General features: G+C 32.4%; 1 protein-coding gene across 2 annotated transcripts in view; it reads right to left on the bottom strand.

The window, feature by feature from the left end:
• The window catches only part of Sema1a (semaphorin 1a), a 154784-nt gene that overhangs the window by 23682 nt on the left and 104594 nt on the right, over nt 1-26508 (bottom strand). For both annotated transcript variants that reach the window (XM_088228216.1, XM_088228217.1), the window contains exons 3-5: nt 14397-14592; nt 10766-10870; nt 7609-7697 (exon numbers count right to left, since the gene is read on the bottom strand). In XM_088228216.1, coding sequence (XP_088084342.1) covers nt 7609-7697; nt 10766-10870; nt 14397-14592 — 390 coding nt within the window. The remainder of the gene's footprint in view (nt 1-7608; nt 7698-10765; nt 10871-14396; nt 14593-26508) is intronic.

Below are 26508 nucleotides of genomic sequence, written 5' to 3'. Positions count from 1 at the left end.
TACACAAACGCATTCTCGTAATTTCTCCTTGGATTAAGACACTGTCTTCTTGAGTAGTTTGCTTCTTATGACACTTTTATCTGCAGTCTTCGGACGTACAGTATACAAATATTATGATAAATAATTTCGAAAAGTAGAAAAGGTGCTAACATAAAACATTTCGTTCTGATACTTTTCCTAAAAAATACAAGAAATTCGGTTGAGTTGGATTTTAGTTAGGAATAACCAGTCTGACGTGCAGTTGTCTTTTTCGCATAGTATCGGGGAGGCATCTGCGAGAGGGTGACAAAAAAACTATGTTTAAATACCTGTTAATTTATCTGCCACCGCCTAACCATCAAATCAATGTAAACGACAATCCCAAAAGTATTTGAATAGTTAATAATGTAAAAATCGTTAAACATTGAAGAAAAAAAAAATGTTCTCGTAGTATTAACGTAAGCATTTTTTAGTAAAAATTAGGTAGATATGTAAAAATCAATGAGCAGCAATGAATTGTATGTGGATTATATTTTTTTGTGAGAAACGTCAAACGATGCGGCAGTAAAAAAACGGAATTGAAAAGAGGGGTTTAAACATTAATTTGTTAATCCAAATGTTTGTAGACATGCTGAATTTCTGCTTAGACATTCATATTCCTTTCTCAAAAACGTTTTCCCTCTCTGTTGCGATAAATTAAGATCAAAATAACTCCCTAGGTTGGAAATCCAGCCAGTCTAAAAACATTTGGACACACACAAAACATCCTTGATTGAACTAAATGGTAAAATAAGAATGTTTTCAGACGTTGCCTAGTAGTGAATTGGTTTAACCGGATGAATCTCACCCACCCGATAAAGGTTTCAGCTCTTTTATTTATTTATTTATTTATTTATTTATTCACACTTATTATCAAAATACAATTCCATATTCACTTTGCCCAGCTAACAAGGGTACATACCCCGTTCCAAGCTAGGCAATTACATTTTAATATATTATAATACTTAACAAATTAATATAGAGCACAGACAAACAAAATATAAACTTATTCGGATACACATTTTGTTTCATATACATACAGACATACACATAAACTTTTACTTCATAAAAGTCAACAGATGGAAGAGTTGGGGAAATGTGGATGTTTAAACATAGGCAGAATGATGAATGTTGCACAGTGTGTGAAGTGGCCACTTAAACCAGTCAATAATAATGTCCTAAGCCCTGTAAATGCCTAGACTCCCATATTCCCTTCTTAAAAATGTTTTCACTCTCTGTTGCAACATATTAAGATTAATTTGTAGTCTTAAATAAATGTAAAACATTATATTTTTTACAGAATGAATTAATATTCAAAACTTACATCTCGGAAAATTCCGTCATTAAAGGGAGGAAATAATATTATTATCTTGACCTGTTTTTATGGCGGATGAAGAAAAGCATGAAAAAAATACTGTACTTGAAATTTTAAAATATTTCAAAATAGCGTACCACTAGTTTTCTCTTTCGTCCGAGACGAGGGTTTGCAGAAGCGAGGTAAATTGTGGAGAATTCCAGGATATTTAAAGGGAGCAAGTCCGTGAACCACCATATTAGTATAGACTCCTGAAATCTGGTCGACCCGTTTACGGAAAATTCAGGGAAATTGGATGTAGTGGTTATTTTCCTCAACCGAATATATGAGAAATAACGTTATTTTTCAGATCTTATCATATATAAAAGAGAGATTTTATACACAGTTATTAAATTTATCAACCAACAAAATATAATTGGCAATTTAATACGGGGCAAAATTTACAGTCGACTAAAAACATAATGTATTTCCGATTTCAATAACTTTTTCACTTTATAGTACGACATTTTACAGTTATTTATTTTTTAACTTGTATAAACCACTTTAACTTTTGAGTTACACATTTATACATTAAATTGTTTAAATTGCCCAATTTTCTGTATTAGAAAAAACTTCAAGTAAATTAAAAAAAAACATATTATAAAATGTCTCAGTAATAATAACTTGACAGAATTTGCAAATCATCTTATAGTTTATCCGAAAACCATAATTTTAATCAAGAAACGGGTGAAGAAGTTTTACATATTATGAATAAAATGACTCGCGTACAGTCTGTATTGAATGCCGCAGCGAGACTTGTTTTTGAAATCTCTAAGTTCAGTCATATCACTCCACTACTTCGGGAATTGCACTGGCTACGTTTTCCACAGAGGGTGGAATACAAACTCTGTTGGCTTATGTATAAGTCACTGCACAACTCTGCTCCAGAATATCTAAGGGAACTCTGCATTCCAGATGAACTAGCTGCCAGACGTCTTACGCTTAGATCGCGGTGATTATCTCTTAAATTAAATTAAATTAAATAAGATTAAATTTGGCGAACGTGAATTTGCGGTCGCAGGCCCTACGGCGAGGAATACTCTCCCAGCAGAAGTCCGAATCTGTGAGAGTGAAGTGATGTTTCGAAAGAAACTTAAAACCCACTTGTTCTCTAAATTATTTGAATAAATTCTTAGCATGTGGTGACAAAGTACATTATTTTTCTTAAATTAAAAAGTTAAAATTAAATTTATATCTTTATATAATCACTTTGTAAAGCGCCCTTGAGGTATTATATTACGAAAATGGCGCTAAATAAGTTATCCATAATTATTATTATTATAATAATTAAAAATGGTATGTCGGCCTCGTGGTGTAATGGTCAGCGCGGGTGTCTACCATACAAGAGGTCTCAGATTCGATTCCCGACATGGTTGATATGAAATATTTATTTAAAAGGGTGTTTTCACACTAGAATATTTCATAGTCCCTGGACTGGTACCTGAAGCGTAAGACTGATCATCATGTAATAAAAATGATCTAGATACGCGGCGATTGGTGTACCAATGCAGCGCCCTATGCACCATTAGATGCGGAAAGGGAATGGTGATGAAAAATTATATTCGTTTAGACAATCTAGAAAGATAAAAAATAAGTAAAACCATTGACCAAAAACTCTCCATACTAAATATTCATTAAATTTAACTTCGAGTCCACTTTTAAAAATATTCCTGTTATGATTCACACTATCCTTTTGCTCTCGGCTTCTTTCATTCTTCTGTTTCTTACTTACAATATTTTATAATATAAATAGGTACGCGAGTAATTCTAAGTCAGTTCAAGTCCTGATGATGAGGAAGTAGCCTCGAAATCGGTCGACGTATAACTCAAAAGTTAAAGTGGTTTATACAAGTTTATAAGTAAATAAGTGTAAAAAATTATGTATTCATTTTGTTACCTGAAAATTAATTATGTATAACAAGGGAATAATGACACCAATGAAAAACCATTCTATGGGAAGGTAATGATCAAGTTGATTATTAAAATATAGATTAAAATTCATCATAGGGAAATATCAAATACTATAAATACCAATAAAAATATATAAAATGGATTTAGAAAAAATAATTGTATTTGCAAAATCGATATGAATATTGTGAAGAAATGTTTGCATACATAACTTTAAAAATGTTTTTTTTCAAAAATATGTCCCTGCGAAAACGCGACATGTTTGGCCTTGATAATTTTGACGCCAAAATTCGTGACGATGTTCTATTTGAATTTAAACGGTCACAAACAAAGTTCAAAGTTTACACGAATCGTGACGTATTAGGGGCGTAGCCAATGCAATGGAACATTTTCAAGGGAATTAAAAATGATGTATTTAAAAATATTTTTTACGCTGCTTATAAGGAATATCTGTCTGCGGAATATATAAGTGTGAAAGCACTACACTACAATTAATGATATGAATTATACGCGTATTTATATAAGTAGTATATATTTTTTTATTATTTTACTCGACAGTATTTCATAGATCATTATTAATTTAAATTGTAAAAAAAGTAATGTTTCCTTATTAATTGCATCAACGTAAAAAAAGTTTATAATAATATTTAAAAAATACTGTGCAAATCTTATTCTGCAGTATAAACCATGGACTTGAAAATAATAATATTTTGGTTGGCTAGCCTGCTTTTTACTCAACCTACACGGTACAAATAATAAAGCCAACGCCAATAAAACACGGGTATCAAAAATACTGGTTTTATTATTTTACAAAGTAATTAGATCGGTTGCTGTTCTTCGTTCGTGTAATTTACTTAATTTTAGAGTTGTCATAATTTATTGGATCTTTAGGGATACCATAAAATTAATATACCCTTTTTAATTATCTCTTGAGACTCTGAGTAAGTTATAAAACGGTGACCATGTTGGTGGTGAATTATAATTTAATCGACTCCCAACCAGAGATGTGTACAGATATGAGTACATTGAAAAATTCCATAAAACTCAAACTAACAAACACAAGCTTGAAAATTTTATTTTTATCCATTTTGAATCTAGAAAACAATGACATAAACTAGATGCTTACATAAATGATAAAATAAACAAATAAATAGATAGACAATTGACATGGACAATGCATATCATCAGTAATTTAATTAGTAAAGTGGCGAAATTTGCGACGTTGCGACGAGTCTTCATAAAAAAATCAAAAACTTTGTTCCGAAAACGGAAAAAATTCTAATTTATAAAGCCTATGTAAAAACATATTACATAAAACATGATTTGCAACTACTTTGGGAAATAGGAAATCAAAATGACGTAAATAGACCACGAAGACAGCAAAATAAAATATTCAAGTTGGTATATGACATTCCATATCTAACAGAAACTAAAGAACTCTTTCAACTAGAATCCTTAAAATTTATTCGTAAATTGAAGCCTTCCCAAAGGAGTATATGAAGCAAGTGAGGCTGAGCCTCACTAAGAAATCATTGCTATTTACCAGTACCTAATATGTATTTTCATTCGCTTTAAATCAACACATTATTAAGATAAAAAACTAGCAACCAATATAAAAATGCTCAAAGATGCCTACAAACATGGTCCGTACTGTGTTATACCTACATAACATTTACGCATATTATACTTATCCTTAAAATCTGAGCTTCACTAGAAATTTGGTATCAAAGACGCCACTGCTTCCCACCATTAATGACCTACTCGTATGTTACATTTGGGCAGTATTGAGTTGTGAATGCATATACATCATACGAGGGCGGATTGATAATGAAGCTACCTAGCGCTAGATGGCAGTACAAACACAAAAAAAGATTTATTTTTTACAAATTGCGATCTTTCAAACGGCAGCTGTGATAATGTCACCCAAATTCATCGATTAAATTATTTGTTGTAGTCGTTTGAAGTAAAGAACTTTTGTGTTTCTTGAAAAATGGAAAAAAGCGAATTTTGTGCAGTGATTAAACACTATTATTTGAAAGAGAAAACGGCAAAAGAGACAAAAGAAAAGCTCGATAAACATTGCGGTGAGTCTGTTCCGTCAGATTACATGGTAAAATATTGGATTGCTGAATTTAAACGTGGCCGAACAAGCACTGCAAAAATACCATCAACAGGAAGGCCAAAAGAGGTGGTTACTGAAGAAAATATCAAGAAAATCCTCGATGCAGTTATGAATGATTACCAAGTAAAGTTGCGTGAAATGGTAAACATTTTATATAAACGTGTGTTCAACATTTTGCATAAATATTTGCATATGAAAAAGGTATCGGCAAGATGGGTGCCGCGTTTGCTCAGTGTCGAACAAAAACGAGTTCGAGAGACCACTTCACAGCAGTGTTTGGACATGATAAAGCGTAATCCTGTTGATTTTTGGCATCGATTAATAACTATTGATAAAACGTGGGTGCACCATTATACACCTGAAACCAAAAATCAATCGAAGCAATGGGTGGAAGCTGGTGGAAGTGCTCCGAAGAAGGCAAAGGCAGTGAAATCGGCTGGCAAGGTTATGGCCACTGTATTTTGGGATGCACTCGGAATATTGCTCATCAATTATTTTGAAAAATGATTCACAATCACAGGAAAGAATTATCGTGCATTATTGGATCAATTGAGTGATGCAATCAAGGAAAAACGACCACATTTAAAGAAGAAAATAGTGCTCTTTCATCAAGACAACGCACCGGTTCACACAGCATTTGATACGATGCTAAAATTACGTGAAATACACTTATAAATGGTTGATCATCCACCTAATAGTCCAGATTTAGCTCCTAGTGACTTTTTCCTGTTTCCAAACTTGAAAAAATGGCTCGCAGGAAAAAGATTCACCTCAAACGGAGAAGTGATTACCGAAACTAACGCGTATTTTGAGAGGTTCCTGAAATCATTGTATTTTAAATATAAATTAAATAAAGTATATTAAGCATAAGGTAATGTTTTATTTGATTATCTCAAAACACAAAATTGTACCATAGATCACTAATGGTAGGAAGGTTTCAATTAGCCACCGATAGACGAAAAAACAAACGAGAATATCAGAACAATATCATATAAAAACATGTCTATACAACATTCTAAAACGAGACGAGAGCAGTCGGGACTAACAAACCAGGGACTGAAATTATACACTAAACTAGCAGACAAAACTAAACAAAAGATTCTGACAACACTTACAAAAGATGTTAAAAATAATTTTAATTAACAATAGAATATGAGAAAAATATTTTGTTAAATTAATGTAATCAGTAAGGGTTTATAAATAAATCTCGAATAAAAAAAAACATTTTAAAGTATTTGTTTCATTAAAATCTTTTTCGGTTCTCGGATTAAAGTCCAACAGTTTTAGAGCTTTGTTAAATATTTTAAATATGAGATCATTAAATTAAAACCTATACCCAAAAAACATAGGTATGGAAATGAATTAGAACAAATATTCGACATTTTCAATACAAATTCTGTTCATGAATTAAAACGAATTCTCACTCGTTATTTATAAGAAAAAGAATGGATTTATTTTAAAATATATAATTAATTTAATTTTGTTTCTTGGAATACGTGATTTTTTATTTAATTATTTAGCATGTTAGACATAATTTAAATGGTACATTAGTGGTTTTATTGCCAAATGGCAACTTCTTCGAACCAACTGATGATGATGATTTCACTAAATAAAGGTATTATTTAGTTTTTTTTTTTAATTGCTCAAAAAACATAAATTTTTTAAAATTATTATAATCTAGTTATTCTCACATTTACTGTGTTATATTTATATTTAGAACATAATATTTTCTCATGGTTTTGTTATCTTTTATTTAGAGATGTTATGTTTCTTTTTTACTTTTTGTTTTTTGCATAATATGTTCACAATTTTTTTTAGTTTTAATAATTCTATTATATCATAATATGTACTACATGTTTATTGTGCACTGCTGTGATTATATCTGTATTTTTTTTAAAGGTTCTTTGAACGGTTGATGTATAAATAAATATATAAATATATTTTAATCGAATAAAATACCCAGATCGTCCACGGTAGAAACACCAGTAATTTAAATGTAATTTATCTTATAATGAAGTAATATAATATTAAAATATGTTATATTATTATAACGTTACGTAAAGCGAGTCCACAATACGCGCTTGGTATTTCTTTGATGTGATCCGTCTATTTGTATGGATGCGAGGGCGATGGTTTGTACGAGTATGAAATCGATAGGAGGAACACATCCAGGTGTAAAGTGATATTGATAGGAGTAGGCACTCACCTTGCCACAGTTGATGTACTCAACAGCTGTCTCTCGGAAGAAGAAGTATACGTAATCCCCCCGGGTCATGGAACTCACAAAATCAGGAGCTGAAACGCAAATAACAAGGGATGAAATATGAATATTATATAGTGTTGGCTGTGACGTAGCCTTCCTGTAGCTCAAGCACAAATAATTATCGACGTACTAATAAGCGACGTGATAACAACTTCTCACCATGGTTGTTTATCGTATTCCCAATCACAAAACAACATCCGCGAACACCTGATATTAAATGTCAAAATATTTACGTTTCGCGACGCATAATCCTTAGAATTAGATATTTTTTTAGAAAAATTGTCATTTATAAAAAGAATCCGCCTCCATCATTTAGGTGGGTGAGCTTTATTTAATGTGAGAGTAGAATATAAATATTTATTTATAAGTTTGCGTTTTTGTTTTTGATTTAATATTTTATCAATTAAGTTCTCATTATATCCATTATTATTAGCAATCTGTTATATTGTATGAAGTTCTTTCGAAGTAAAAAAATTAGTATCATCAAGTGGAACGTTAGTTAACCTATGTATCATTGAATGGAATGCGAAATGTTTACGGGCAATTGGATGATTTGAGGAATTATGAATAATCGTGCCTGTATATATTGATTTACGGTAGATATAGAATTTTTCGTATTTTTTTATTATTCAAGACAAGTCAAGAACGTTCAATTTGTAATATTTTTCTTTTTCTAAAGTAAATTTTATTTCTAAACATAATGCATTTAGGAAGTTAAGGAATGTCTGAAGTTCTCGGCCGGTTCCTGTAAAGAGACAAAAAACGTCGTCCACATACCGTCGCCATAATATGATACGTTTGAGAAGAGGAGAATTACTTGAAAATATTTCATTCTCCAGTTCATTAATAAAAAATAAATGTCAGTAAAAACTGGGCTACTAGGCTGTCCCCACTTCTTAAACGTATCATATTAATTTATCGTTGCACTGAACTACCTCATTAAGATGCATAAAACTGTTCCAGAAAGACAAGGCATTGTTGGCAATTTTCAACCATCGAAGAATGAGTTAATAATATAATACGTTTTTTTATAGCTGTTTTTGTTGTACGAGCACATTCATCGAGCAGTTTTTCGATATGTCACTTAACAAAAAGTTTTAATAAAGACAGTATTAATGTACAAATAATAATAAAAATTATACAGAAATAAAGAATTACTACAGATACATAAATTTGAAATTGAAAATAGTCTGAGCATTCTAAAGTTTAAGAACTTCAAGAATCATAAGTGATTTACTAAAATATTTCAATTTTGGGGGCCATTTACAAACGAGTTGTAAATAACTACATAATTATTAGGAAATGGGTATGAAGTTGTGATAGACTGCGGTTTGAACCTCAAACCTCTGATCCGTGAGTACGCGACCACAAAACGGTTTTTTTTTGTATGAAGAATACAAATAATATTTCAATTTACATGCTTCATTAAACAATACATAAATTAGGATATATGATCTTTGTTGGGGTTCATTTTACTCAAAGGCGTTTTCCACTACGCCATGAGAGGGAAAAAGTTTGATGCGCTTACGAATATTCAGGTTTAGGATATTAATTATTATTTTGCGATAGGTTGGAAAATTTTTCCGTCAGTTTTTAACTCAAGTAATTGGAATAATTTCGCAAAATGAACGCCTCTATTGAAGTTTGTTTTAAATTTCGAGCGCCATAGACACACAAACACGACTTTTCACCCGGGAAATCCAACATGGAGAGCGGCTTTTGACCTAAAAAATGAGAGTTCATTTATGCTAGCTCTAATTGCGCCATTTGAGGTAGACATCGTTATGTTTATAGTACAGGAAAACGCATAAAAAATAATAAATTGCAAACATAACGCCCCGACTTTGGTAAATAGCAATGGCTGGCTTAAAAACAGACCAGCACAACAAATAAACGTTTAAAAGTCACACACCGAGCTTTTAATACATTTATCAACGAATATAATGTTTTAGTTTTAACTTTAATAATAATAATTTCAAACATGATCATAATTTTTGTACTTCGTACATGTCAGGTATTTAAAGATATCGCGTGTATTAAAATGGTCTACTTTGCTTATGTTCGCAGTTTGCTCGAGTATGCCTCTTCTGTTTGGTCTCCACAATAGGTCACACATAAAGAAAGGTTCGAGAAAATTCAATGGACATTTCTTAGACGTCTTAACAGGAGATGCAGGAATACCGTTCTCAATTATATGTCTTCCTGCAAAAAGCACCATTTGCTTAGTTTAGAAGATCGCCGTCTACTATTTGACATGGGGGTCCTACATGACATACTTAGTGGACGCCTTGATAGTCCGGCTCTTATGTCGGAGTTATCATTAAATATCCCTGGCTTCCGCACCCGTCACACGTCAAGCTTTCTATTTCATGTGCCAGCAGTTCGTACAAACTATGCCCAGAACTCTCCACTTATACGTTTAGCTCGTGAATATAATTTGAACTTTTCCTTTATTGATCCGCTTGATTGTAACAAATTAACATTTAAAATGCGCGTTTTAAAACATTTTTTTTTGTCTTATACTTAGTTTCTATAATGAAATCTTATTTTATCTCCAATTCTGAAAATTTCATATATTTTTATGTTTTTGTCACGTGTGCAATAATATTTACACACATATCCACCCTCATTCTATTATAACACCCACTTACCCACCATCTCACACACTTACACTCACACAAACACACTAGCATGTATTGTACGAGTATTTTATGTATTTCTGTGGATATCTGTCATTGGTTTTATTCTCACTATATTTTATTTGTTATATTTTTTTACATGTATTACTGTTGATATCCCTAATAAATAAAATAAGTAATACGCTCTCCACGTATAATGATGTTTTAGTAGTACTAAACGTATAAACATATTGATTTTACTTAATACCGTCTCGATATGCATCGTTGAAGATAGTGTTTGTAATCGCGGTCCCGTGGCACCGGAGATGTTGCGCGATGGAGTATAGCAAGAAGAAGACTCTGGACGTCCCGAGATAAGCAGTTTTCTGCCAGAACGGATCAACAGATCTCGATAAAGAGGAAGAAGAACATTTTGTGTTTAAATAAATTTTAAAAAGCGGTGTTAAGAAAGGTTAACTCACCATTGAGACTTGAAGAATCATACTGTTCCGTTTGTAAGGGCTCTCTGTAAATAATAGGATCCATCCCACTGAAGTCAGCTACAGTTCCTGAGTAGAGGACCCCATCTATAAATTAATATAAAAATAACAATTAAAATTATGATCCGGTAAAACCTACATAAATGTTTTGTAACTTTATTACTATCACGAGATAAATGCTTTTTTAAAAGTGAATTTTAGCAATAAACTCAAATGCAATAAAATCACCTTATTATTTTGGTACTTAGTTTCTTTAAATTATACATAATATGATATCTTCTTTTAAATTTAATTTTTTTTCTTTACTTTGTTTTATTTTCTTTTTTACATTTTTTTTCATCGTTAAAAATTATGTATGCAAATAAGATACGATAAATGATAATTATTATGATATCCTCGGTTTAAGTATTACCTTGATTTATTTATACTGTATTATGTTAGCTTTTAGAGAACAAATAATAATTTATAAACATTTAATTTACATCATATTTAATAAGAACATTTTTAATCAAGAACATATATTTTTAATTAAAAAAAAAAATTTGGGGTTGTATGAACATATTATAAGGTAAGACATCTTTTGTCTCAGCTAGTTAGCGTACTTAGTCATTCAACAATGTTTTGAGCATGCCCAAATGTTTGCAGACTGGCTGGATTTTCTCCCTAGGGAGTTGTTCATATTTAAATTTGTTGCAATAGAGAGGAACAACATTTTTAAGAAGGGAATATGGGAGTCTAGGCATTTACAGGGCTTATGACCTGCCATTGGCTGATTTAAGAATTGGTTCAGCCGGATGAATCTCACCCGCATGATAAAGGTTTCAGCTCTTTTACTTCACAAAAGTCAACAGATTCAAACATAGGCAGAATGGTGAATGTTACACAGTGTGTAAAGTGGCCACTTAAACCAGCCAATGACAGGTCATAAGCCCTGTAAATGCCCAGACTCCCATTTTCCCTTCTCATTTTTTCCCCCTCTCTGTTGCAACAAATTTACATAGTTCTTACTATAATGTGTCATTAATTTTGAAGATGTTTTTAAATTGACCTAAATTTATTGTCTTATATTTCACTTAAAGATTCTTCTCATTGTTTCTTTGAATCCCTTAAAATAAATATGTGTATATTTATGTTTTTCCATTTTGAAAAAAAAAATGTTATTACTATTTTATTTTATTTTTACATCTGAGCATGTTTTTCATTCTTTATTTCAATTCTTAATTTTTAATTACTCTTACAAATTTTATTCATTTTTTATATTAATTCCATTTGTAAATACTCACTACAAACTACAAACTTTAAAATATATTTTTTCACTTAAATTTTAATTTTCAAACAACTTTCATTTATGTTTTTCTTTTTCCTTCTCTTTTTTATACTTTCATAATTAACCTTACATATAATTGCTTTATAATATGGAAACTTCACTGGTCCATTAGAATTAAGTATAATTGTGTAAAATATTAAACTTTGTAACTGTACTGTATGATTCCTGAATGAAAGAAAATAAAAAAAAATAAAAAAATAGTCATTATTTAATTTTTAATGTTGAAATTTGATTTTATAAAATTTATTACATGTTTTCTTTTAAACATTTTGAGGCTTTTTATTTCCTCGGGTAATTCATTGTACAATGACTTTTGAAACTTTTTTCCTCCTTATTAATATTAATATGGTATTTTGTATCTCTTAGTACTGTTTCTTAAATTTTATTATATTTATTCAACCCCTTGATTTGATTAATGAAAATTGGAACATAACATTTTATCTGTCGCTTTAGGGTGAAAAAGCCAATTTATTTGTGCATTCTTTCTACATTTGAATATACCTGTTTACTCTAAATATTATCCCATTACCTTTTTCTGTATAATTGGAATGTTTTCAATTTCCCCTCCGTTACGTAAAAAAGAATCGAAGAACAGTATTTTAATGGATATATGATTTTTTAAAAATATTATATAAACTTCAAACTCTGTTTTAATCCACTGCAACCCATGGAATAGTTGGCTGAAAGGGTTGTGTAGCATCACGTAAATCCTCTCATAATTTCACAGAAATTATTGCCAAGTATTCTGGTATCCTCTATCATATCCGTCAGAACCGTTGTTCTGGTGCAGGACGGTGCTGGATATGGATATATGGAGACAATTTTACTAATTTTACATTTCTGGCCGAAGGAAGGCCTCGAGGAGAGAATATGAATTATGTAATATCCAAAACCCGCACGACGTTTGCCCAAAGGCACCTCTACTTTATCGCGCCGAGAATGCTTCATACTTTTGAAGAGCGTATTAAGCTCTCAAGGATAAAATCTGTTTTGAAGAGAGGGGTTCAGGACTGGATTTTCCTTAGGGGAAGGGGTTTGAGTTGTAAACTCTTTGATGATGTTTCAATTATGTAAGTTTGTTGTTTCATGTAAATCAAATGTTTGTCTTTGTTCATTCTTTTTATAATGATGTGGACTAGCGTCTCAATAACTTAAAATAATTTTTTATTTATTTCAACAGAGAGGGAAAACGTTTTTGAGACGGGAATATGGAAGTCTAGACATTTACAGGGCTTATGACCTGTCATTGGCTGGTTTCAGTGGCCACTTTACACACTGTGTAACATTCACCATTCTGCCCATGTTTGAACATCCACATTTCCTCAACTCTTCCATCTGTTGACTTTTGTGAAGTAAAAGAGCTGAAACCTTTATCACGTGGGTGAGATTCATCTAATTGAATTATTTCACAGATGAAAGAATTGAAGGATAAGATATTCAAATATGGGCAGAATGGTGAATGTTACACTGTGTATAAAGTGGCCACTTAAACCAGCCATTGACAGGTCATAAGCCCCGTAGATGCCTAGACTTCTATATTACCTTCTCTTAAATGTTCTTCATCTCTGTTCTAATATGTTAATATTTTATTTTTATTATTTATGGATGTAGTCAGTCCACTGACCTTATGGCACGTTCCAGAGTATCAGTGTATTTTTTTTAATACATAATAGTACATACTTTCACATCAATTGTCAAGTCACATCAAAATATTATAGGTGTGAAAATTCAAAAGAAATATAAAAAATTCAAAAGAAATATTAAAAAATTTAAAGAAATGGAAAAAGATTTTAAAAGATACCTACATAAATAAAATGAGAAAGGACTTTCAAGAAATTAAAATTATATTTTGAAACATATTCCTCAGCTTTCCGTCTAGTCCTTTTAGTAATCCATTTATGGAGTAGAGTTTTGAAAAAAAATGTTTTTTATTTTGTTTACCAATATATCCATACCCAAAAAGTTGTATGGCTTAGGCCAGAAAATTATAGTGTCTTTGTCAGTAATTTGTTTTTTTTTTATTTGGGAGCAGAAGTATTGTTTTTTGTCTTTGAATCGTGTCGTAAATTTGTTGTCCGTCATTATGTCTGTCAGGCTTTTGATAAAAGTGTCCTTAAATTGTCTTTGTGTATATTTGCCTCATGTCTAGTACTGAAAATTCTGTAAAAAGTCTGTCTGTAGAGTATTGGTAGGGCTTTTTGTTGGCTACTCTCAGTAAGGCTTTTTGTGCTTTCATTAATGTCTCTTATGTGGATGTATGAATAAAAAAATTGTATTTCGTTTTACCTGTGAAGACTGACGTGGAGTTCTGTCTCGGATCATAGGGACAGAGGGCCGTACCGGGTCTTTCAGATTCTAGCATATAATTGTCACTTTCTACAGTGTAGAAACGACAAACAGGCCGGAAAGCGTTAGTCCCACAGGCCATAAGCTGACCGGCATGTGGTATCGCTAAAAGGCGAACGTAGTTCTGGCAGTCCTCCTGTAAAACAAAAAATAAATAAATTAGTTTTTGAAACATTTTTTTCTTAGTTGCAAATTATTTGTACCTTGTTTTTGTTATTTTATTTTATTTTTAATTTTATTTACTAAGGAAAAACAACAGTTGTTATATAAGAATACAAAATATAAAAAATAGTACATACATCCAGTTAAAGTTTTTCACAAATATAATGAAAGAACATGTTACACAGTAAAAAGAAAAATAATATATTATATAAGACATGAGAAAAAAAAGAGCTCGTAAGAAGGTTAAGGGATGAGGAAATAGAGTGGAGGAGAGGGATTTTCATAATATAGTTGACGACTTAAAAACTCTGATATTATAATAAAATAAATATAATTAAAGGAACATAAACTTATTACAAACTGACAAATGTTTCATTTTACAGTGTTTCAAAAAGTTTTTTTTTGAAGTCACAAAATTTTGGATTAAAAATATCTACATGGGGACAGAGTAAATTAAATTTGGAGCAGCTATGATAAATAAACAAGTTTTGAATATAATTTTTTTTCGGCAATGAATAATAAAAAAAATGAACTTGTCGTGTTGACTGACAATTGACTGAAAAACGCTCCGAGAGATATGGATAATTATATGCAAGGTTTTATCGAATATATATAAATAATATTAGGTTATATTCAATAGACACCGTAGATAATAATAATAAAAAAAGCAGAATCAGAATAAACAAAATAACTCTAGAAATATTACATTAACAAATAATAAAAAATGAAAAAGCCGTAAAAGTTGGACACAAAAAAAAACAAAAGGAGCTAGATACCACAATTAAATAACTTAGCCTGCTTGATCGTCCCTGTAATGAATCGAACAGTCTCTCTCCGTGAATCATTATAGTTCAGAAGCTCAGCTAGGTTATTAGTTGCAGCAATCCGAGTGTTTACTTTGCATTCAAGCTCCCATCTCGGCCTATCAAACATTGGACAGTATATAAGAAGATGTTCTACAGTCTGCTCAGTGATGCCATCACATGGACAGCAACTATCGTCTCGCAGCTCAAAGCGATGCAGATATTGCCTCATGCATCCATGCCCCGAGAGAGCCTGAGTTAGTTCATATGTAGGCGTTTCATGTTTCCAAAATGTTTTGGCCTCGTCTGTGCTTCTTAAAAGTTGCTTGATCCACTTATTGGTAGTTTTTTCTTCATAAATTTTCCTCCACTCATTTCATTTATCTTTTGAAAGGGACCACCTAACAAGGCTTATTGGGACTTATTTGAAACATTGACTTTGCGATATTTTAAATATTACCAAACTTTTACCTATACAAAGTAGGCAGTGTTGCTGGCAGCAGATCAGAGAGATGCATGGAGGCTGTTTGTGGACACCATATTTATTTATTTTACATTTGGCGTAAGCCAATTACAACAATTACATGACTACTACTACTACTACTACCATCACACCATTTCCCCGTAGAGGTAGGCAGAGAGAATGGACCGCCACACACGTCTATCCTGGCATACAATCCTAGCCTCTTCCACATTCATACATCTTGTCATACATGCCCTTCGGTTCTGTCTGCTTTTGACATGACCATTTTCGCCATATATACTTGTTTTACCATTCTTTCGTCGTCCATTCGTTCTACGTGACCAAACCATCTCAGAGACCCTTTCTTAATCTTATCAATTATACTTGACTCAGATTTACGCTCTCGCCTGATTTCATCATTCGTAACCCTGTCATACATTGATTTCCCACACATTCGTCTAAGAGATCGCATTTCAACCGCGTTCACTCAGCTTTCATACGTCCTCTGCCAGTTCCATGTTTCACTTCCATACATAAGTGTTGGGACTAAAGCTCCGTTGTGCACTGCCAGTTTAGCTTCGATTGACATATTTTTATTAGAAATTACTGTGCTCCGTTCATTTTGTTGCCCGCATTCACTCTTCTTTCAACATCTTTTTCTACTCTTCCATCTCTTGAAAACATGTTTCCCAGATACACGAATTCTTCTACTTGCTCGAGACATTCGTTGTTTACATTTATTATGCAGTCAGTAACCTCACTATCCCTTTCAAATACCATCACTTTTGACTTACTTTCGTTCTTTGCCAATTCGCTCCCCAGGCATACATCATACATCCTAGAGACTATTTGCTGCAAATCAGCCTTGCTGCTTGCTAACAAAACTGCATCATCAGCATACAACAAGCAGCTTACTGAAAAATTATCAATTTTTGCTCCAATACCCATACATTCTATCTCTTTCATACCATGTATGTATTACATGTACAATTACATGAAGAAGCATATATACAAGGAACTGAACAAAAATAACACAAAACTATGTAGCAGAGACAATAAAATAATGGTAAAATACAATATACTCATAAACACAATAAACATATAAGACTTCAATCTAAACCATGCCAATCCGTCTTCATCCCACATTGTTTGAGTGGTGAAGAGATATACGAGTAGTTTATATGCTACGGAGCGGACATGGAATGATGACTAAAAAGTGACTAAATATGTACCGATTGTGATTAATTACATCAAATGCATTCTCGTATAAGACATATATGAGCTATTTTACACCTGGACAATTTTTTACCGCCAGGAGCAAAGGTTGATCAAATAAAAATATACAAAACAAACCATTAAAATTCCCCATTGAATTTAATTATTTAGCGGTAACTTATTTTTCCAATGTAGATTTAAGTAAGTCTAGTATTTTATTTCTATAATAAAATACTTTCATCTAGAATTTTCAATAACAAACTTGAATGTTTAGTATTATATAATATAAAAAGTTTCCCGAGAAAAAACTAACCTTCTCGAAGCAGAGGGCAAAAGTTCGGTAAATTCGACAGGGGTTTCGGTTTAAAAGCTCTAAGTGATCGTTATGAGAGCATTAATAAGAATTCTATAATTAATTATATCATTATTGAATACTTTTACGCCTAACTGATTCAACTTTCCATGTGACGACTTAATTTAAAAGGAAACCCCACTCAGATTTTCTTGACGGTGACAGGATAAAATGTAACAATATGTCTGTATCCAGGCGAATGAAGAACACAGTTGTGAGTGTACAATAAAACCAGAACTTTGGACGGGTGTTTTTGACTCGATAGCTACAATATTTTATTGTTCCTAGACTGACACATGAAGCATAAGAATGATTACCTTGCCTTTTTTTAATTTTTTGAAAATTATTTACTAGGGATATCAACAATAAAATATGTAACACAAATACAACAAATAAAATATACAGAGAATAAAACCAATGACAGATATCCACAGAAATACATTAAATACACGTACAATACATACTAGTGTGTTTGTGTGAGTGTAAGTGTTTGAGAGGGTGGGTGTTATATTGGAATGAGGGTGGACATGTGTGTAAATATTGCACAAGTGTCAAGTGTCGAAAATATAAATATATTTAAAATATTAAGAATTAGAGATAAAATATAATAAAATAAAATAAGATAAAATAAGACTTTATTATTGAAACTAAGTATAAGACAAAAAAGTATGTTTTAAGACGCGCATTTTAAATGTTATTTTTTACAATCAAATGGATCAATAAGGGGAAAGTTCAAATTATATTCACTAACAAAACGTATAAGTGGAGAGTTCTGGGCATAGTTCGTACGAACTGCTGGCAGATGAAATAGAGAGCTCGACGTGTGACGGGTGCGGTAGCCGGGGACATTTAATGATAACTCCGACAAAAGAGCCGGACTATCAAGGCGTCCACTAAGTATGTCATGAAGCACCCCCATGTCCAACAGTAGACGGCGATCTTCTAAAGTAAGAAAGTGGTGTTTTTTGTAACAGATGATCGAGATATGCTGCAATTACTTAAGCAATGAGGTGCCCTATGCACAATGGTGCGCCCAATGGGGTGCAGATAAGATTTTGATGATGATGATTATATTTAATACCTACTCAGATTTATTTCAAATAAATATTTGGGTTCTCGTAATCGAATATTTTTTTCTGGTGTTACAATTCTGAAGCCATTTTTAATTAGCGTCAATAGGGAAATATCACAAACTACGATTATCAATAAACGTATATGAAATGGATTAGAATAATTAATTGTATTTTCAAAATCAATGTGGTTATTGCAGAGAAATGCTTTCATACATAAATGTCAAAAAGAAATTCAATAAAAATATGTTAGTAAAAAACGTGACGTGTTTGGGCTTGGTTGTTGTGACGTCAAGATTCATGGAATCGTTCTACACAAATTTTAATGGCAGGAACAAATAAACATGAATCGTGACGTATTAGGGGCGTGGTCAATGGAATCACCATTTTGCGGGAATTCAAAATTACAAATTTAAAAGTATTTTTTATGCTACTAATAATTAGCAGAAAATTTTTTTTTACTGGACAGTATTTAAAAGACCTCGATTACTTTAAAAATGTAAAAAAGTGGTATTTCCCTATTGCATCACAAAAAGTTTAGTTAAAAAAAGTTTAAAGATTGAAAAAAAAAGTGTTTTAGTCAAAATGGAAAAAAAAGTTATTTAATCTTATAAACATATTACATCAGAGATATAGAACATATAATATGGGAAGGCATATGGGTGTCTAGGCATTTATAGAACTTACAACCTGTTATTGGCTGATTAATGTGGCCACTTTACACGCAATGTAACATTCATAATTCTTCGTATGTTTAAACATTTGTATTTCTTCAATTCATCCATCTGTTGATTTTCATTAGGTTAAATAAATGAAACCATTATTGGTGCGGGTGTGATTACTCTAATTAAACAAATTTGCATCCCAGCGAAGTTCTAGACTTAGTGAGTAACTAAAATATGCACGCAACTTAAAATATTATCAGGAAGTTCAGTGGTATGGGAAATTGGATACAATTTTTTTTCTTACGCGCGGTAAAAATCAGAGCATTGAATTGTACGGCGAATTTTCTTGAAAATTAATGTGAAAAACAATAAAAACGGACTATTTTGATCGAAGTCACTAGTTCTTCCGAATCAACCAACGATAGTGTTGTGATAGATTTTCTGTTTACGGGAAGCCAACTCATAAATCAGCAGAATGAGGAAGTTCGGTGTTTTTTTATTTGTTAATAGACTATTAAACTGAGATTTATTTTTTATTTTTTTTAAATATCGTATTATCAGCGCTATGATTTTTTTAAGTTTTGATTTCTGAAATAACTCCTCGTGTGTCGTCAGAGAATAATATCTGTCAGTTCTTCCGACTAGTTTGTTTAGGATAAGCAAACTGGATATCCTTCACCGGTCTCATATCATTGGTTGGTTCATTTGAACCAGTGGCGTAGTTCAAAGTAGTGTGTTTTTGTTAAAATGTTTTTTATTATTTTTTTCGTACATTTTCAAGAAACTTTGCCGTACAATTAAATGCTCTAATTTTCACCGCGCGCAAGAAAAAAAAATTGTATCCGATTTTCGTAGGGCTGAGGTTCCTCATAGAGAACTTGCGACGTCACACGCGGAGCTATTTCGAAAATACAAAAATTACAAAAATTTTGAAAATTCGGTTGAGTTTGATAGTCTACTCGTATTAAAAATTTAAACATTTAAAAACCACCAATCTTCCTCATTATTAACGGTGTTCTACAACACTGAAATATAAATATTCCCAACAATGTTTAGAGTATGTCCAAATGCTTGCAGACTCGCTGGATTTTTGGCGTTGTTTTCAGGCGTTGCCTAGTAGGTGAATTGGTTCAGCCGGATGTATCTCACCCGCACGATCAAGGCTCTTTTACTTCACAAAAGTCAACAGATGGAAGAGTTGAGGAAATGTGGATGTTCAAACATAGGCAGAATGGTGAATATTACACAGTGTGTAAAGTGGCTACTTAAACGGAGGGAGTAAATATAATACATTCTATAAACCAAGATAAAAAAAGAGGCAACTATTTGTGCCACCTTAAATGACAACATCGTTTGGTCAGAGGAATCACATGTACCGTGCTCCCAAAATTTACAAAACTCTACCTCTTGATTTAAAATTTAATACAAATAAACAGAAATTTAAATTATTTGTTTTAACAACATTTTTTAAAATGGCTTCTGGATTTGGGTCCTGAAAACTGCCTTGAGATGGTCACTTCACCAAAACAGTAGTCTATTCGAAGTCGGAATTATTGTTGCATGTTGCTTTTTATGTTTTATGTTTTGTGTTTTATGTTTTATGTTTTATGTTTTATGTTTTATGTTTTATGTTTTATGTTTTATGTTTATATCAGTACAGTGTTATATTTATTTATTATGTTCTAATACTTATATAAAAATAATGTAAATGAATGCCTCGACACGGGTTATGCCCAGTGAGGTGTTCATATAGAAAAGAAAAAAAATGTTTTATGTGAAATAAAAATAAATAAAAAAATAAACCAGCCAATGACAGGTCATAAGCCCTGTAAGTGCGTAGACTCCTATATTACCAACTCAAATATGTTTTCCCTCTCTTTTGCAACCAATTTAAATAGAAATATACTCAAACATTGTTGAATTAACTACCTGGTAAAAGAAGAAGTAAAAGATGGTAACATTGTTTTCAAGCGTTGCCTAGTAGGTGATTTGGTTCAGCCGGATGAATCTCACCCACGTGATAAAGGTTTCAGCTCTTTCACTTATCAAAAGTCAACAAATGGAAGAGTTGAGGAAATGTGGATGTTCAAACATAGGCAGAATGGTGAATGTTACACAGCGTGGTAAAATGGCTACTTAAACCAGCCAATGACAGGTCATAAGCCCTGTAAATGCCTAGACTTCTATGTTCCTTTCTCAAAAATGTTTTCCCTCTCTGTTGAAATAAATTTAAATAGAAATATACCCGTTTATTATCTGCTTTGGCACTATTTGAATTAAAATTGTCATAAAACAGTACATACTACATATAGAGCTTCGCATGCAGTAAAAGCGTGACATTTTATTTCAGAATTTTTATCTTTTGTGTTTGATTACAAAGCATCGTTTGTTTGAGTAGTTTATAGGAATACTTTGTCGGAATATGTAATTTTGAAACAACAAAGAGTGCGCAATTTTCATTATTTCAATTAGTGACTGCAAAGGACAAAGTGGAAAATAACAACAGGTGAGACTTTTTTTGTAAAAGGTTTTCGAACAAGCAGGACATAACACCTCTTAAAACAATGCATAGCTGTACCTTAGAGGATACAACAATGGAGTCCACTTTGTTCTGTTTTGAAGTTAAAAACGCAGAAATTATGTCAATAAGCTATTTTATACGTGAATAAAAAACCGAAGCTCACTTTCGATATAAAAATGATTTTTTAAGTTGAAATAAAAACCTGAAGTGCACTTTGTTTTAATGCAAAAAACATCGGTAGTCCAAGATATGCCATTTTAATATTTTATTTTATTCAGAAAACATACAGTCATACATCATCATCATCAGTGGCGCTACAGCCCGTTGTAGGCCCTGGCATCCTCCAAAATCTGTCTCCATTCCTCCCTGCACCCTGCGGCTCTTCTCCAGTTCGTCAGGCCAATCGCTCTAATGTCACTTTCCACATTATCCAGCCATCTTAATTTTGGTCCGCCTCTGCTTCGTCTGCCTTCCGGAGTGGTATAAATAATATTTTTTGGGGTGCGGTTATCATTCATTCTGTGCACATGCCCAACCATTGTAATCTTCTTATTTTGATGAATTGTGCAATGTTGGGTTCGCCATACAGTGGCTCTAATTCATGATTAAACCGTCTCCTCCACACTCCGTTTTGGTTGACAGCACCAAATATCTTTTAAATATTTTTCTTTCAAATACTAATACCATGTTTTCATCACTTTAAGTAATAACCCAGAATTCGGCACCGTGTGCATTATATGCAATAACCTGTCTGAGGAGAGTTTTGTAAATAATAGTCTGAGTTTTTTCTGAAGACGTGGCATGATCAGATAAACCAAAATCTTAAGTCTGGCCATGTCAAAAGCAGACAGAACCAAAGGTCATATATGACAAGATGTATGAATGTGGAAGAAGCTAGGAATGTATGCCAGGATAGACGTGTGTGGCGGTCCATTCTCTCTGCCTACTCCTATGGAGAAATCGTGTGATGGTAGTAGTAGTTAACATTTTTTTTTCCCTAAGCTGTTTCATATTCGGTATTTATTTTTATTTATTTATTTAACTTTTTATACATAATGTTATTTGCACATTGGCGGGCTTATTGCCAAATGGCAATTTCTTCCAACCAACCACTAAAAGAAAAGTTTTATTTTTATTATTCAAGTTACAGAACATATTCAATAGAAAAAAAAAAAAAAGCTAAAGATATATTGAAATAGAAATAAACCTAATAAATTACCTTAAATCAAAACTATTACTCAATAGGAAAAGGGAAAAAAAGAGGAAAGAGGAAAGGAGGAAAGGAGGTAAGATTAAGTGGGAGAAAGGAGATGTTTCTTCAGACGTGATTTAAACAGAGATAATGTAATGATGTCATAACTTATATTTACATATGAGTTATTAATTTAAAAAATACTTGGTACACTTCCACTTATTTATTTTGAGCAATTAGCGTTTTCACCCTCTAATGGGCATCTTCAGACTGGTATTTTTTAAATTAATAACTTATATGTAATTATAAGTTATTACATCATTACAGTGGAATTCCATCAAGAATTGTTAATAAATAATTTAAATGAAATAAAAAAGAGATAATGTAGTATATCTTCTCTATTAATGCTAAAACACCCCTTTGCTTATATATACCGAATATGCACTGTACAAAGGAATATATGAAGCGTTATAACAAAATTATCTGAAGTGATAAAAATGTAAAAATGTTTTCAAGATTGAAAAGGAACATTCATCACGTTTGACGGGGATACCTTCTTGGTGCCGGAATCCATAACAGGGGATGAAAAAATGAGCAAAAAAGGTATCTGAATGATAAAACGATAAGCGTCTAAATTAGCGACGGATCGTAGATGGCGTCAACATCTCACCGGAATAATTGAGAAAAGTTTTTTAATCAAATCAGCAACTTTATCGCGATGCTACAGAATTCTGCGAAAAACGATTTCAAACAATCAATTCTTGAAGAAGACATATCCATAGTAAATATCTCAATTAACGAATCTTTACTTAATTAAAATTAAATTATTTAATGTATTAGTTTATCTAATAAACATTAAATGCATTTATTCATATATTTTTTTTGCACAACAACAGGCCAGGGGGGCCAATACCAGTTGTGAATTACATAACACCCAGGCTTGAGAAAAATCACATTTATTTTTTTGTGTTCTCACCGGGAATCGAACCCGGAACCTTCCGTGTGTGAGTCAAGCGTCTTGACCACTACACCACGGAGGCCACATTTTTTGGTGTGCATATTGCGCAATGACGTCAGTCACAAAGTTTAAAGCAATCATTTTTATTCAATTACAATTTAGAATGTGAGTAAAAAGTAAAAATACACCTGGGCTTCGATTACAATGGGAAGTTAATTTTTATCTTCAATTTTATCTACAAAGTAAAATAAGTTTTCTGTATGAAAAGCAGAATATGCATATTTTTTTTCTTCTGAACATGTTAAGTTATAGGTTACCGAAGAAGATACTTTAAATGTTCATGCAAATATACTCATTTTCGTACATAAATCTCGGTTTCTCTTTATAGAAATTCGAAGATAACTCTGTCAACTATACACTGTAATCGGGGCCCTGAAAGCTTGAATATCAACAATATTTTGAGTTTGTCCAAATTTTTGTAGAGAAGGACTGGATTCAACTCCCTGGGGAGCTCTTTAACTTCACAAATATCAACAGATGAAAGAATGGAAGGAATATAGATGTTCAAATATAGGCAGAATGGTAAATGTTACACAGTGTGTAAAGTGACCACTTAAACCAGCCAATGACAATTATTCTTAGCATAGTACGGAAAAATATTTTTTGCATTTAAATCCAGCATATTTTTCCAAATTTTACTTTCCATATCCGATGGGAAAATGATTATTTGAATATTTCAAAAAATAATATATAAAATACGGTCCACCCCGCTAAATAAAGTCGTAGAAGCTCTAGGGCTCCGCCCCCTGCTATTTCTCGCCCCGCATCCGCGTGGAAATAGTTTTCCTGCCATTAAATAAAAAATATGAAATAAAAAAATGCAAAAAATTGCGTGGAAGTACAGTTTATTCAAATCTTTAATAACCTGTTTTTGTGTGCGTAGCAAATATTTTTCATATTAATCATTGTTGGATGCTCGATACCTTCGACCTCGGGACTGTAAACAAGGCCTGCCCTCTCGCGATACGCGTGTTCGAAGAAAACAGGGAACGTTTGATTTAAGGTAAACTAATTGACGTTATGGTTTTGAGTGTCAATCCTGGAATTAATGAAAGGAGTAAGGACTTACGGTTTCCTCCCTTTTGCACTGGTCCAGAAAGACACCGTTATCGTTTGCACTGGTCACTTTGCACGTTTTTGTATGTTGGTGATTCGAAATCACTGTCACGCTCGCGGTACGGTTTTCGTTGTTGTTCGCGGTACGGTTTTTTTGTTGTGTTCGCGCGTTGCTTTCTTGACTCGCCGTCAGGGAGGAGTAGGTACATTGGGAAAGAAAATGAATCCGAAACAATCATTCAAATGTGCGTGCTTACTCGCAAAGATAGTGTTTACTTGGTTCATTTGAACGCACTATTCGGTGTTCGTGTGTTATTATTTCGGCTGTCCCGTTAAATAAAGTTCGGACCAATTGTCCCGTTTTACTAACCATTTTCTCATATATTCATTTATTGAATTCCATGAATGATTTCAATTCATTTCAATTTTTTTCAATTCAATTTTTTTTTCAATACAATTTATTTATTTTAAATATAACATATACATTACAAAAATATATTCAATACGTACATATTATAAAAAAGAAAAAAAATACAAGCAAGAGACTCATGTCAAAGTAGTCGAAGAATCCTGCTCCGGAAAACCCCTAATGATATACTCGTACATTCGAGCATTGTCCGTACAGTAAAAATAATATTATAAAAGAATTGTTTGAACGCCGTAAAGATGGTATGTTTTCATAACAGGGTAAACATTTCCCTGCCTTGTTTAACGATATTGTGCAAAAGTTTTTCAGCCAGGTAGATAATAATAATTATTGATTCGCAGAAAATGGATATTAAGAAAGTTTCTTAACATTATGCATAAGTCTAATGCAAGCGAGGGAAAGTTTTATAGCGGGCAGGTTTGTGTGTTTTTAGCCCAACTTTTACAGCAAATAAAATTAAACCACATTATCTCGATCCAGATCCAGCGAAAGCGGGAGCACGGATCCACCTCGATGAAAAATACGAAGTTTTCAGGAAGAAGGATGACGGTAGTGTTGAAACTTTTGGCGAGGGGTGTTTGTATTCCTTGAAAAATAATGCGTACTGTTTGTTGCAGGAGTAGAATTATTCAGTCCTTAACAAGAATGCCTCCTTTCGTATCTATTCCCGCAATCTTTCCTTCACACTAATTGCTTTTTGTTCTTCCCATCTTCAATCCTCTTCTCGTTCTACCCTCTCTCCTGTGCCACCCCCCTACTTCGCTGGTCTCCCATTAAACCTTGCCAGAACACCGACCCTGTTATCTTCCGCTAATAACTTGTTATCGCCCTTAAAACTAATTACACACTGCATAGTGTTATGTAAATCCGACACATTTTCAACTCGAAACTGCTATAAAAAGGTGAGATTATGGATGTTTGATAAAGAGCAATTAATCACTTCTGATAAATTCAATAAAAACAGAAAGTTTTGCTTAACTATGACTGAAAAAATATAAATCAACGTTTTATATTACCTCTTGTGTGTCTATGATGGAACACGAGTCTACATAGGATACAGGACTTAATATGTAGATATATTGCTCTTATTTATTTAAAAGATGACGCT

This window comes from Micrasema longulum, unplaced genomic scaffold, assembly GCF_059751315.1.
Source record: "Micrasema longulum isolate JH-2025_06_02 unplaced genomic scaffold, ASM5975131v1 h1tg000570l, whole genome shotgun sequence".
Classification (NCBI taxonomy): domain Eukaryota; kingdom Metazoa; phylum Arthropoda; class Insecta; order Trichoptera; family Brachycentridae; genus Micrasema; species Micrasema longulum.
This window is presented reverse-complemented; position numbering and strand designations above follow the sequence as displayed.